The 13,090-nt window shown below is 38.5% G+C and overlaps 4 protein-coding genes across 4 annotated transcripts; 2 read left to right on the forward strand and 2 right to left on the reverse strand.

Annotated features, from left to right (window-relative positions):
- Window positions 1-7: 7 nt before the first annotated feature.
- On the reverse strand, window positions 8-1,835 carry LOC131890197 (probable cytochrome P450 6a14). Its single transcript, XM_059239503.1, has one exon. It carries the CDS (start codon window positions 1,746-1,748, stop codon window positions 144-146), a length of 1,605 nt encoding a protein of 534 aa, XP_059095486.1. The 5' UTR covers window positions 1,749-1,835; the 3' UTR covers window positions 8-143.
- Window positions 1,836-4,672: 2,837 nt separating this feature from the next.
- LOC131890730 (heme-binding protein 2-like) lies at window positions 4,673-7,695 on the forward strand. Its single transcript, XM_059240140.1, has 5 exons — window positions 4,673-4,766; window positions 4,844-4,897; window positions 5,055-5,178; window positions 5,703-5,877; window positions 7,402-7,695. Exons 1-5 carry the CDS (start codon window positions 4,716-4,718, stop codon window positions 7,586-7,588), a joined length of 591 nt encoding a protein of 196 aa, XP_059096123.1. The 5' UTR covers window positions 4,673-4,715; the 3' UTR covers window positions 7,589-7,695.
- Window positions 7,696-7,852: 157 nt separating this feature from the next.
- Window positions 7,853-10,073, forward strand: LOC131890729 (heme-binding protein 1-like). The gene is made up of 5 exons (XM_059240139.1): window positions 7,853-8,015; window positions 8,097-8,186; window positions 8,469-8,592; window positions 8,663-8,831; window positions 9,802-10,073. The coding sequence occupies exons 1-5, from the start codon at window positions 7,926-7,928 to the stop codon at window positions 9,977-9,979; spliced, it is 651 nt and encodes a 216-aa protein (XP_059096122.1). The 5' UTR covers window positions 7,853-7,925; the 3' UTR covers window positions 9,980-10,073.
- Window positions 10,074-10,670: 597 nt separating this feature from the next.
- Window positions 10,671-12,389, reverse strand: LOC131890727 (uncharacterized). The gene is made up of 3 exons (XM_059240138.1): window positions 12,220-12,389; window positions 11,924-12,146; window positions 10,671-11,846 (listed from the first exon to the last, which is right to left on the reverse strand). The coding sequence occupies exons 1-3, from the start codon at window positions 12,337-12,339 to the stop codon at window positions 11,461-11,463; spliced, it is 729 nt and encodes a 242-aa protein (XP_059096121.1). The 5' UTR covers window positions 12,340-12,389; the 3' UTR covers window positions 10,671-11,460.
- Between the last annotated feature and the right edge of the window lie 701 nt (window positions 12,390-13,090).

The following is a 13,090-nucleotide window of genomic DNA, read 5'->3' on the forward strand; positions in this document are numbered from 1 at the left end:
CGCGAAATTTCGCGAAGAAGCATAATTTGTACATGTATATTTTTCAACAGTTCTAATGTCACTTATGCCTTCGTAGTAGTGAATTAGCCCGTATAGGCTTTACCAGAACTTTAATATAAAATTTCAACAAATTGTTATTTTGACTATCTCTCGACAACTTTGACAAGTAAAGGTTCTTTAGGAGCAGAAAGGAAGGCACCGGGATCCAGGGTGAATTTATCCACTGTCTCGGGGGTAGCTACAAATTTGTACTTCCTCAGTACGGCAAAAAGTCCCAGTTTGGCCTCCAAGAGTGCAAATCTCATGCCAATGCAATTCCTGGGTCCTTGACCAAATCCGAGGAAGGCGTACGGATGTCGGTTCGATTTGGCTTCTTTGGTAAACCGTTCAGGGTCGTACTTTTCTGGATCTGGGTAGATGTCGGGATTAGCGTGAATGGCCATGGCATTTATATGAACCTCGTTTCCTTTCTTCAGAAGAATATCAGTGCCTGGAATAATATAGTCCTTGGTGCAAGCCCTGGTAATAAGGCCAAGAACTGGATTTAATCTCAAAGTCTCGTGTAGGACCATGTCTAGATAAGGTAGACTCTGAATCTGATTGTAGTCAGGGTGACCGCTTTCGTTCTCCATTTCTCCCACACATTCCATGATTTCTTGGTACAACTTTTCTTGGATGTCTTCATTTTTGGCCAAGAAATAACTAGTGACTGCCATTGTTTGAGCTGTGGTGTCATATCCGGCTACCAGAATGACCAAGGCTGTGGCCACCATTGTGATCTCATCAACTTGCTTGTGCACCACTTTGTGGTTCAATTTGGCATCCTTGTCAAATTGACCATCCTCTTCTTTGTCCTGTTCAATAGGGATCTCGGCTTTCATGGCGTCAATCATCAAATCCACAAGATCATTTCGTCTCGTTTTGGTCTTCACTCGATGCTCAATGGTTCCCTTAATAATATCATAAAAGAACATGGTGACATCTTTTTTGTTAATTGGCGTGTCAAATATGTTCATAACAGTTTTTCCGCCAGGGATTAGCGCCATAATGATTCTCATCATATCTGCTCTAGAATTCCGGAAAACAGCTCTAGCATTCATGGCAAAGGTCGAATCATTATCTTGGAAGGACTTGGCATTCACACCAAAGGCGCAAGTGGCGATGGTATCCATGCTGAACTTTCCGAACTTTTCTTTCAATTCGAATGTTTTTCCACTTTTGGCTTCTTCGCCCACACTCTTGACGAGGTCATTGGTAACTTCATAAATGAACTTTATCATTCCCTTGAGTTTGCCAGCGGTAAAAACAGGTGTGAATGTGGCTCGCGTGTTTTTCCATCGGTCTCCTGGCAAGGATGTCATTTGATTGGCCCAAAGTTTGTCCACAAAATGTCCACCAGCCAAGAGTTTTGTAAAATCCTCGCCTTGTCGGTCGACGAAGTGGTCGAAGTCTTTGACCATGATTTGTTTGGCCATCTCCGGGTCACACACGACCATATTTGGTGCTCCAAACACGTAATTACCGTAGAACTTTGGGAAACCAAGGGCAATGGCTTGGTTCCTGGCCATATCGTTCATATTGATCTTTTGTTTGAATGAATTCCAGCAAAACACTGGTGAAGATCCAAACGGAAACTCGGGCGGAGGGAATGGGACATTGTGGTCTTTCCAAAAATTCCATTGTCGTCTAAGCTTGATATAGAAATAACCAATGATGCACAGAATTCCGATGATGATCTCCGGTATCATTTTGAGAGCGTGTTTTGAACTCCTTCTTGTGACTGTTTCTTGCAGACTGGCTGGCAGCTTGTGTTTGAATCTCCCTGCTAGGACATGGAGTCCATGGCTAGGACCGACCTCTCTTAAATAGTAAACTGGAGTGTGTTTGTGGCCGTTTGAAACGTTCACTGTGCCCGTTTGACTGCAATCTCCATCCTCATTGTGATGAAACGGTTCTGTACAAAATGTAGAAAGATGGTTGCTTTGCCATTATTGGCGTTTTAGCCCAAGTAAAAGTGCAGAACACACTATTAAACAATCGAAATGTGAAATTGGTCGACGTTTGTTCGATACTTTTTAAGGCCAAGAGCTCTGTCCTACGTTGTGAAGGAGCGAATAGACCCGTGCATAGTCCTAGGCGAGTTCGAGTCCGGACTCGAGTCTTTTACTTCAGTCAGGTTTTATAAAATTACTCGCCTTGCGAATTCTACGAAAAATGAATATTTTTTTTCTTGAAGAGTCCGGACTCGAGTCAGCCAATTTTTCCAAAATGCCTTTAAAAAGACAGCTGTAAGACTTGGCAATAAGTTAAAATATTGTCAGTCCATTTTTCGATCTTTCAAGACGTAAAGCAAAACTTTCAACTTAGCATGTGCTAAATAGATGTTTATGAAATTTCATGTCAATATATAACTCAGAGTACTTTTGATACGGGTAGATTGAGTCTCAGCAAGGCTGGAACAAGTTGTAAAATCTAAAAAAATATGTTTTTGAAGGTTGAGATGTTTCTGTTTGTTCTAACCGCTAGCGGCAAAAAGAGCGCTATGGGCCATTTGGCTTGCCAATGGCTGCTGGGACTAGTTTGGCCCAAAACGCATTTTTTCCAATTTTTAGCGCCACCATGGCGTGAATTGCAAATGGTCTAGTTTTGAATCAAAATTCAGGCACCTAGGCACTCATTTCATTCAAAAACTGACAAATACTGCTAATTTCAACACTTTTGTTATTGGCTCTTGCCACAGTCAAAACCTTGACACATCACTTCCTAAGTCAAAATGGGGCGAGCCTGCAAAGGTGTGAACAACAACCTCCTCGAGCATATCCTATTAAGATAGGACTTAATTCCTTTTTTTTTGGTTTGTTTTTACTAGCTTTTCTAACCGTTACAAGGAATGCAATCCCCAGTACTATAAAAATGAAAGGTTATAATTCGTCGATTTATTACCTTTCAATCTTTATATGATACTTGGTCTACCAACGAATTCAAGATTGCTTCCTTCTCCAAGAGGACCTTAATAATGTATACAAATGGGTCGACGAGAGCAAATGAAACTAAATGGATCTAAATTCCAGGTCATATCATATGGCTCATCGGCTTTCCCTCCACATTACTTAGAGGGAGCTGAGATTGAAATTTTCTCTTGCATCAAAGACCTCGGTGTTACTCTTCAGCATGATGGAAAATCAATATTCATCTCAGCGAGAAGGTAACTAAAGCTGTTCAGATGTCAGGCTGGGCCTTACGCACCTTCAAGATCAGGGATAGGGTAGCTTTGGTTACCATCTACAAATCCATCGTGCAACCCCATCTGGACTATGCCTCATTGATTAAGCATCTACGCCTGTACGGGGTACAAAGGAGACAATAACGGTATGCCATATTACATACTTTTAAATATATCCATGAGCTGTCCTATAGCACGGACATTAATTTCGTCCAACGAGACAATGAACATGTTAAATGTATCCAACCTCATCGGAACTACGACAAGAATGCTACTGATAAATCAATTATGCGCCACTCATTTCTTGAGAGAGGCCCAAGACTCTACAACAAACTGCCCTCCTCCCTTCGAGTCATCTATATTGAAAAAATGCATTTTAATTACATTGGTTGGGATGATTTGGAACCCTGACTTTCTAGGTTTTCTGGTGACCTTAGCTAATATAATGATTCCCTTTACATGAACAAAATTGTTTGAATTCCTAGTGACAAAACGAATTTGTCATTTGATGAAATTATTAAACGCTCACTAATTCTGTATTTTTATCTTTCTCGTTGTTATTATAGGGTTATCTAACAATTTTTTGCCCTTTTGGTCACTTCCATTCGTCACTGCTTTCATGCTTTGCACGCTTGTTCAGTAATTAAATGCAATATAGCTATCAAATACAATCGAACTTCGATTTAACGAATCTCTATTTAACGATATTTTTGCTGCTTACCAAATACTATATCTACTTCTAAAATCATTTTAAGTCTCGATTAAACGATAAACGATATGTTAGCAGCAGACGGACAATATTGTTAAATCGAAGTTCGACTGTAAATTTATGTACATACGAGTAACGTATTGATCGTACTTCTATGGTATTGTATCGGAGAAGAAAGGAGGAAGACGTTAAAGAAACAATAATTGATGAGACTGATCATTGCGGCCAAAGATCCCTGGTAACGCCTCGTAGCACTCCAAATATGATGTGATGGACAATTGTATGTTCTTACTCCCATAGCCTTTGAGTTTCAGCTCAGCACCTCATAGAACGATATTGAGATCTAGAAACTGCTGAATTCGTATTGAAAGGCAAAGAGACCTTAAACTAGATAAAATTGTCTAGTTCTGAGGATTGCATGTTGCCCTCTTTAAATAACTAGTGCTTGGTTCACTTTTACTTCCAATGCTTACATAATTGTTCGAGGAACCTTTTCGTGACTTCAAAGTTAAGTGTTGAGTTTTGATCCCCGAATGTTTACTTTTTATCTTAACAATGCCCATGCTTCAGTATATCCGATCGTTCAGTTTATATCTACCATTTGTCTTTTTCATATTTTCTATGCCTTTCCTTTCATAAATCATATTCCTACCAACAGGTGAAACAAAATCATGACGTTTATAACTCAATAAAGCAATTAATTATTTGCTATAAAAGCCATGGTCTTAAAAAAACCGTTGTCCTCAAACTACAAAGTGAGTTGAACATTTTCTCTCGGCAAGCATGAAGTCCTTTTTTCCGATTTTCCTTGCCTTTGCTGCCTCCAGCTGTTACGTAAGTTTTCTTTTTGGCAACTTGGTTTGATATCGACTTGCAGGTAAATTGAAAGAAATCCACTTACATTTAACTAGGCCTCGATGGAGGAGCTCTCCTACACCGTTGAAGAAGTCTACAACTCAGGAGAGGTAAACATGTGATCTTTAATGGCTGGGACCCTTTCCAATTCTATGGACAACAACCCTCTTGGTCTAACTGTAGTTGATTCGGGGTTTCCGATGTCATTGTTCATGTAAACTAGTTTAGTTTGGAGTTCTATTTTTTCACAAACCTTTTTTATTCCAGTTTGAGCGACGCAATTTTGCCACAGGTCAAGCGTTTGCTTGTACTAATGCAAGTTATTACAATGGCAATCCTATTAGAGTTTTCTTGGCTCTTAAGAAGTATATTGATGGCGACAACGACAAACGTAAGTGAGAAAACAAAATTGCAAATTACCAAACTGCCTGTAAAGAAGCCATGTCGTTCCAAAGCTTAAAGTTCACTCATAGAACTGTGTATCACAAATGAAAACAATCAAGAGAGTTTGGTTTTCAACACTTTTTTGAGATTTGGTTGACGATTTTTTTTTAAATAAGAATGAAGAGAACAATCTTTACGAAACAAAGCGAGCGAGATTGATATTTGATGAAAGAACCTGATGAACAAAACAAAAATTATTTAGGAGTAAGTTACACAGTAGTCTTGATCTACCGGTATGTACATCATAAAACGTAGTCATGTGATTTTGAATTTGATTGGGTTGGCCAGGTGCTCATTATGATGATTGTTATTTGTAAACTATTTAACCCACCTAACATACAAACATCTTCAAAATTAAAATATGCAAGCATCCCAAATTTCTTATGTTGAAGATATAAAGGCACCAAAAGTTGGGCTAGAAGGCAGAACCTAAACAGATTAGATCATTTCTAATCGTCTATTTTATTCCAGATATGATCATTCCCATGACTCTCCCTGTTTTCACCGTCCGTCATCTGGATAATGGGAATGTGGTCGAGGATCGAACCTGCCTCTACTTGGGTAAAGATTACGCACAATGTGCCCCCACTCCAAACTCTCCATACATTGAAATCCGACATCCTGGCGTGCAGATCGCCTTCACAAGGTATTCAGTAACTGCAATCAGAAGCTCAACTTCATATTTTGAATTCAGACAAGAAGGGTTTTAATTTTTGACTGAAGAGTCAAGGGTAGTTTAAATCTACGCCAAGACCTTGGTTGTAGTAGTGGAAATTATTGCAGCAATGTTTGACCTCCAAATGGACTACCAGAAAAGGGACATAATTGAAGAGCAAGTGAGAGTCCTCAAATTGGGGAGGAACATTGATCGTAATGGCTGGACCAGTTTGCAAGAAGATTGGGTTGAATGTTTATGTGTTCAACACTAACATGTTTGATGATAGTTTTTGCTGTTAGTGCAAGTTGATCAAAGGGCTTTCAATTATGAAGAAATGTTTGCTTAACCGAAGAACAGTACGCAATCATAGGTTGGGAGAGCCCCGAAATAAAATTGGCGGTTGGAACTAGTACGACCTGGAAATATCTAAATGTAGGATATATGTAGGAATCAAATTTTCGATCACTTTTTTGGTTATCAGATTCAATCAACAATGCTTAGCACCATATTATTTTCAACTTTATGTTTTGAATGGTAGTAACAAAAGGGGACAAAAGGTAATATAGCCTAGCAAACATCAATCCATTCTTCAGTGAGACTGAACCTCTTTTTTAATCTGAGGTTGTTTGCAATAGTCATTACAATTGAGCGGAAGTAGCTCCCTCTGCTTGGTCTAACTATAAACAAACAAATGTAAAAACGAGAAAGTACGCTCTAAGATGCCAGACTCTATCAAGGAAATATTAAATGAACAATTTATTGCTCGATTATTGTGACACAATGAGTAAGCCACCAACTATCGGACTTTTAAAATCCTTTATGTTTAAAATTCCTAACAATGATGATATGTTAGTAAGAATTTTACTGAAAGTTTATTATTGTATTATTGATAACATGCCATCACTTTGGCAATCATCATTTCCAACGAAATTGTACTAGAAAAAGTGCAGTTTTACAATTTCTTGGTTACTAACTTTAAAAAGTCACGTTGGCTAAATTTATCTCAAGTTTTTTGGACAGCAATTCAATGGAAAAGATGAAGATGGAAAGTTACTGCCATACTGCAAGTATACAATATATAGCTCTCTGTTTATTCCTATTTGAATGTCAAAAATGTTGTGTAATTTTACCACTCTACTATTTGAAAGGTCTCTCAGAAGAGACGATGGTGTATTTATAGCCTTAGAAAGGATCAGGAAGAAGTGGTTCAGCGAAAAATAGCTTGTTCAAGTCAGGCATCCAAGAACTAATTCTCATGTCTTTATGTTTGTTTGTCACCATTTGGAGAAGGCAGAAGAGAATGAGAAGGACTAGAAAATTTGCTCACTTTCGAGAGCACCCTTTTTTAAAACACTACAGAGATTCAAAGGAACTTTGCCGATCTGAAATCTGAGTTCAACATACTACACGTAGCTCTGTCATTTACCGCACAAATGTATTCGTTATGAGAAAAAAATGAGTGATGCATTTTAAACAAAATTCAGCCTGGCAACATTTGTTGACTTTTTCCAGACAAATTGGAGGGTTTATGACTGCCAGCAGTGCTGCGACGGAATACACTAGCCTAAAAGCTCTTCTGATTCAAAACGGACTGGGGAATCAACTCGAGACCAAATACTACGCATTTGCCCGTTACAACGCTCCTGGGGCCCAAGGACCTCGAAGAAACGAGGTGTGGATTTTCAAGGCGTCCAATTAAGGAATCTCCTACGTTTGACTCCAAAGACGTTTCGAGCGAGACCTGAATGTATAATAAACAATCGGAAAATAAGCCCAAGCACCAAATAAAACAATGTTCAGCTTGAACGCTCAGTCCTCTGAATTCTCTTTTGACGGGGAAATCCGCCTTCTCAACAAAGCCAGGTTCATAAGGATCTCGGTTATGAAACAGTTCTCAACTAGTCACACTCGCTTCACGCCTCGGAAGTCATCGTGGTCGAATTCTAGGGCTTCGTTTAGTCAGTATAAAAATACATGAATCAGCATCTCCCCAATTCAGTGCCTCCTCACATCCCGATATAGAAACAAACATCATCATGAAATTCCTTTTGTTGCTCATATTGAACCTGGGTCTAGCTCTGGCTGCCCCAGCTCAAGAAGAACCCGCCTCCTATTTGGGAAATCTGGTACGTTTGAAATGATAACCTGTTGTACCGGTATGTTTATTAAGTAATGATAACAATTCAAGTCATGTTTTTCGATGATAGGTATCAAGAGCTACAGAGTTTGTTAGTGACTTCTTTTCCGAATACGATGAGCCTGCTTACAAAGTCGTCCGAACGATTGGAGATTCCCAGGTAAGACTATTCTGCTTCATAGAGCTTTGTTATGAGTAGCAGTGGATCTGATGAAAAATCCCGTATTCGCTCTGTATGGGATTGTTTCACCTCATTTTGGAAGTTTGTCGAGCAATTTGGCCAAAAAAAATTCCATCTTTATTGGAATGAGTCATGAAATCCCAAAACAGTTTTTCATCCCAAAAGTGTGAAGTAAACAGCACAAGTGGTTAATATTAGATACCACATCAAATAATTCCTCTGGGGTCGATTATTTCTTTACGAACCAGATTTGCATTCTAGGTTGAAGAGCGCAAATATCCCGGTGGATTAGCATGGGCTTGTACCGATGAGGAGAACGCAGCCAATGGAGATGAAAACATCTTTTGGAGGTTATTCCAGTACATTCAAGGACAAAACGAAGGAGGTATACTTAAACAAATGTCTCTGTATGTCTCAATGAAAATGAGTAAGCATCGCTAGTGTTTCAATGCTAGGTGTGAAAATCGCAATGACCACCCCCGTGAAAATGGAAAGATTTCCCGGGGAGAAAGGAGAGCGAAACATGTGCTTTTATTTGAAACCCTACACTGATCAAGAACCGCCAGCACCCACCAATGCAAAGATCTCCATCGTCCGAAGTCCTGAGATGAACATTTACACCAGGTAATATGGAGGAACTGGTTCATGCTACAGGCTTATTGATTCATTATTCATGTTAGTAATATCATTCTAGCATTACTACTTTTGGGGTTAGATGTGGCGTCCAATGCTATTCTCAATGACAAAAAGGAAATATTAACTAACTTTTTCCTCAGCTGATTGAAAGAATTTTGAAACATTGTAACGGCAATTTGAACGGAAAATACCCTTCAAAGTAAATTTAAATGTTGAAAATTAAAGCAGATGAAATATCAGGTAATGAGGGGGATTGTGTAGCCAAGTGTTGTACGATATAGCTTGAACTAATGTTCAGTAGTCCGCAATATCATGAGTAAAAACCCTTGCAACTGGAAAAAGACCTTTTCTATTATGAAAACCTTCTCTTCAAACTTGTTAGCCTGAAACGGCAATTTTGACAAAGGTGCCTTGGCCATTTCGAATTTCTTCAAAACTTGTTTTATAAACCTCTTCTTGCAAAGAAAGCAGCTGCCATCGAGTAAATAGTTATTTCTTTCTGCAGCAACTGCTAGGCATTTACTTCCCAGATGCGAGTTTTTAAAACGCTCGTACCTCTGAGTTAAGGCTTGGACCTTACGCAGAATGAGCATTAGCTCACCTCTTTGGCCAGTGTAGTTTCATACCGATTAACGTCCAGGCCAGTAACTCCAAAGTATGAGCTTTAAAAAACTGGCCTCAGTAGTGGTAGGGAAGTCCATAAAAACGTTTGAAGGCCTTCAATACGAAATAACGGAGACCGTTAATTTTCAAAACTAAACTTCTAATCTTGTAAAGGTTTATTCATGGTAGCAACCATTGACAGTTAATAATTTGACGGTCGCATTACAAGTTAGGATCTAAAAATTCCATCATTACAAGGATATAGGCAAGTAGCTCTCGTTACACCATAAATGAGGTTTCGTGACAATTGGTAGGTTGGATTTCGACTAAATTCCCCAAATTATCTCAATTTCAGACGAGTCGGCGGATACATGGACGATGCCGATTGGGATTATGAATTCAATTCCTTGAAGACCTTTTTGAAGGCCAACAATGTGGCTGACTTCAATGAAGACAAATATTACGCCAATGGCTACGATTCCCCCATGATGTTCTACAACAGAAGGAACGAAGTGTGGGTCACCAAAGAGTAGATGTATTATTTAATAGAACTGACGCAAAACAACGACTCAAAGTAATAAACAAAGACTAACAAATTAGACAAATTGTTCGTAGTTGTTTTCAGTAGTTTGGACACGTCTTTTTCTGTTTGAATTACTGAGCTGATTTGTTTAATTACTACCTCCCAATTTAATGTGTAACGCCATAAAAGTCTTGGCCATTTCAAATGACAAATTGCACGTGCATTCTGTTCAAGGCTTTCATTACCATCATCACTGTGTGAAAGTAATTGCAGTTAAACATCGTTCGATCAATGCAGTCATCAAACCGATGGACTTCTAGGAAGTGAACCAGATCTCTATACGAAACGATCTGTTATTGTTCATAACATTTTTAGACGACCGACGAACAGTTATAGAACAAACACAGTAGAACAATAAAATAAACCATCAATTATTGAAGGATGAAATGGAAGGGCAAAAATTGCAATCAAGAAGTCCACGTGGCAGACAGAGGCACGACAATTATGAGCTCGCTTACTTGCAGCAACAACGACATTTGGGAAAAATAAATAAATAGAGACAAATATCTCCCAGCAATTTTAGTCTCGACTGGAACCAACGGCTGCTTCAGTCACGATCTACTCATTTGACGCAGACTTCAAATTGCTTTCCACATGATTTTTTTTTATTCGCAAAGAGACCTGTGTTATTTGTGATTTTTTTAATCTTGCCTGATTCAACGTTGCTACCTTAATTGGGGAAATTGTTGTTATTGTTAAGTTAGTTTAAAAGGGATATGACGTGCGTGACATTTTATTTCTTTATGGAGAACACCAATAGAAATGATATGATTGCAATCAACAGTGAGTGCTTAAGAAAGTCTCAAAAAGTCAGAATAAAACATTTATTTGAGCTGATTGGTAAGTGTCAAGATTTGATTGAGGACATGAATCAAGTGCGTACGATAGTTGTTTTCCAGCGAGAATTGCATCGTGCAAAGTTGCTTTTATTTGTAGAGCATTACATTGATACCAGATTGGTTCACAATCTCAATAGAAATATGTTTGGTGTACAAGTTCATCATATCATCTTTTTCATGAATAGTTCACATCAGATTGTACGGGAAAAATAAATTGAAATATAGTAGAGTTCCGTGGACTTTACATTTGCTTTTGGTGAGTTTTTAATATTTGTTGATATTCTCTCGGGTTCGTACCAATCCGGTCGTTAGTTCGAAGATGGCAAAAAAAAAATCAAATTTGTAAGGAAGAGGATTCGAAATTGATTAAAGTTGAAAATGCATCTTGTCAAATAAATGAAGATAATATAATCATCTTTCAACTGTCAATTGAACAATTTGATCTACAAATGAGAAACACATGGTTTCCCGAAGACTAGATATCCATATTGGATTCAACGAGTGTTGGCTAGTGTCCCAAGATAGTTCTAGTCCCAGATGTTTCTCAATATATTAGAACACGTGTCTTCAACATCTTAAATGGTTTTACCCACTAGGCTACTTGGGTAGCTATCTTATCTTGAATAAGCTTTTGTACCTTTTTGATGAAGGTTAACCCGACACCCAAGAAAGAAAATCCAAGGAAAAGACCCAAATTGCCTCCTAATGACGACACTGTGCCCATCCAACTGTAGGCTAAGATCTCTTCTTCCAGAACAGTATGGAAAGTAAGGTAATAGATGAAAAGTTTCGTGAAATTCCGACCAAATATCTTGCTGCTGGAAATCGATGGCTTGTAGGACACCACATCGCAGTTTTCGGCGCATTTCTTGGTGCCTTCATTCATATCCCGAAACTGCTTAGTTTGCTCATGGATGATAGACTTGATGTCTTCTAAGGTCGTACAAACTGGCTTCTCTTTGGCCAAAGCTGATTGATCTGAAACAATGATTTCAATAGTTTATGTTTCCACGATTAGTAAGCATTCATTTCCTCTGAATGCTATTGCTACTTACTCAAGGCCAAATCAAACGGAGAGCGACAATGAAAAGGTTCTCGGGCTTTCGCCATGCGTTTATCTAAGCAGTTGTAAAAATCAAGGGAGTTCCAGTCCTTGTGACATGAAGCATTCAATCCATTGTAAATTGGCATTTTTCTTTTAAGATATCTCTCGATTGAGATGTCCGCGTATGATCCCTGGGCTATGTCAAAGATCATTAGGTTGGGAGTAAGCCACCACTGAATGAATAAGCAATAAATACATTGTATACTATGAATGTCCCTACAAGTCTCTGATGATATTCAAACGTACCTGATTTACCATGGATAATTCCATTCCGACATCATTAATGAATACACGAAAGTTTCCCTTGCCCTCCGCGAATACCGAGTTCATCGTAATGCTGACGTAGGAATTTAATTTTGAAGACATTTTATCTCCAAAGAAAGTGAAACATTTTCCATTGTACCACGTGTTGGTCTCCTATATGTATCAGGAAATGGTGTCCCTGAGTGAATCTTACTTGAGCGAATTAAGATGAAATAGTGTATTGTAAGATTTAGTATATTATGTATGGTTCTTATTCCCAAAAACTCTTTGGGAGAAAATATTTCTGATAGGCTTGTTTATGTAAAAGAGGGATGGGGGTGCATACGGCTCGAAAATTGCTAAGCAAACTGATTGTGTTTTGTCTTAAACAGAAACAAAATACTTGCCCATGGTGTTCGAGGATCTCACGAACTCTAATTATTGACAGAGATTTGATTATTTTGGTAAATATCACGGATAGACATTGGGGGTTTTGGTGGCAACAAATTGCTTATGATCTTATTTGGCCAATTAATCTATTTCCTTTGAAGAAATGCCGCAATCCTGAATTTTCAAAAGTGAACAGAGCAAAAAGTTGGGATTTTTCTTCTTTTCATACCTTGTACATAATAACTAGAGCTATTTGACCTCTGTCAAGAAGTCCATTTATAACGATTAAGCAATCTCAAGTTTAAATCTCTTCTTCCAACTTTTCCATTTGGGTCAGTCTTTTTACTGACCCAATACCGGCCTTTATTTCCAACGTCACACAGCTTAAAAGAAATTGAAAAAAATGGGGGCGGTAATCGCGGTAATTCCAGGACTCTCGATTCTCAAGAAAGTCAGTGCTGCCATTTTTGGATTTAACCTAACC

This window comes from Tigriopus californicus, chromosome 11 (assembly GCF_007210705.1).
Source record: "Tigriopus californicus strain San Diego chromosome 11, Tcal_SD_v2.1, whole genome shotgun sequence".
In the NCBI taxonomy this organism is placed as follows: Eukaryota; Metazoa; Arthropoda; class Copepoda; order Harpacticoida; family Harpacticidae; genus Tigriopus; species Tigriopus californicus.

What these genes read in the sequence shown, in the direction of transcription:
- LOC131890729 (XM_059240139.1), top strand. Translation starts at nt 7,926, where the DNA reads ATGAAATTCCTTTTGTTGCTCATATTGAACCTGGGTCTAGCTCTGGCT. An exon ending in CCTCCTATTTGGGAAATCTG is followed by an intron (nt 8,016 to 8,096) that starts GTACGTTTGAAA and finishes TTTCGATGATAG; the next exon opens with GTATCAAGAGCTACAGAGTT. An exon ending in GAACGATTGGAGATTCCCAG is followed by an intron (nt 8,187 to 8,468) that starts GTAAGACTATTC and finishes TTTGCATTCTAG; the next exon opens with GTTGAAGAGCGCAAATATCC.
- LOC131890730 (XM_059240140.1), top strand. Translation starts at nt 4,716, where the DNA reads ATGAAGTCCTTTTTTCCGATTTTCCTTGCCTTTGCTGCCTCCAGCTGT. An exon ending in AAGTCTACAACTCAGGAGAG is followed by an intron (nt 4,898 to 5,054) that starts GTAAACATGTGA and finishes TTTTTATTCCAG; the next exon opens with TTTGAGCGACGCAATTTTGC. An exon ending in TGATGGCGACAACGACAAAC is followed by an intron (nt 5,179 to 5,702) that starts GTAAGTGAGAAA and finishes ATTTTATTCCAG; the next exon opens with ATATGATCATTCCCATGACT.
- LOC131890727 (XM_059240138.1), bottom strand. Translation starts at nt 12,339, where the DNA reads ATGTCTTCAAAATTAAATTCCTACGTCAGCATTACGATGAACTCGGTA. An exon ending in AATTATCCATGGTAAATCAG is followed by an intron (nt 12,147 to 12,219) that starts GTACGTTTGAAT and finishes TTATTCATTCAG; the next exon opens with TGGTGGCTTACTCCCAACCT. An exon ending in TCCGTTTGATTTGGCCTTGA is followed by an intron (nt 11,847 to 11,923) that starts GTAAGTAGCAAT and finishes TCATTGTTTCAG; the next exon opens with ATCAATCAGCTTTGGCCAAA.
- LOC131890197 (XM_059239503.1), bottom strand. Translation starts at nt 1,748, where the DNA reads ATGATACCGGAGATCATCATCGGAATTCTGTGCATCATTGGTTATTTC.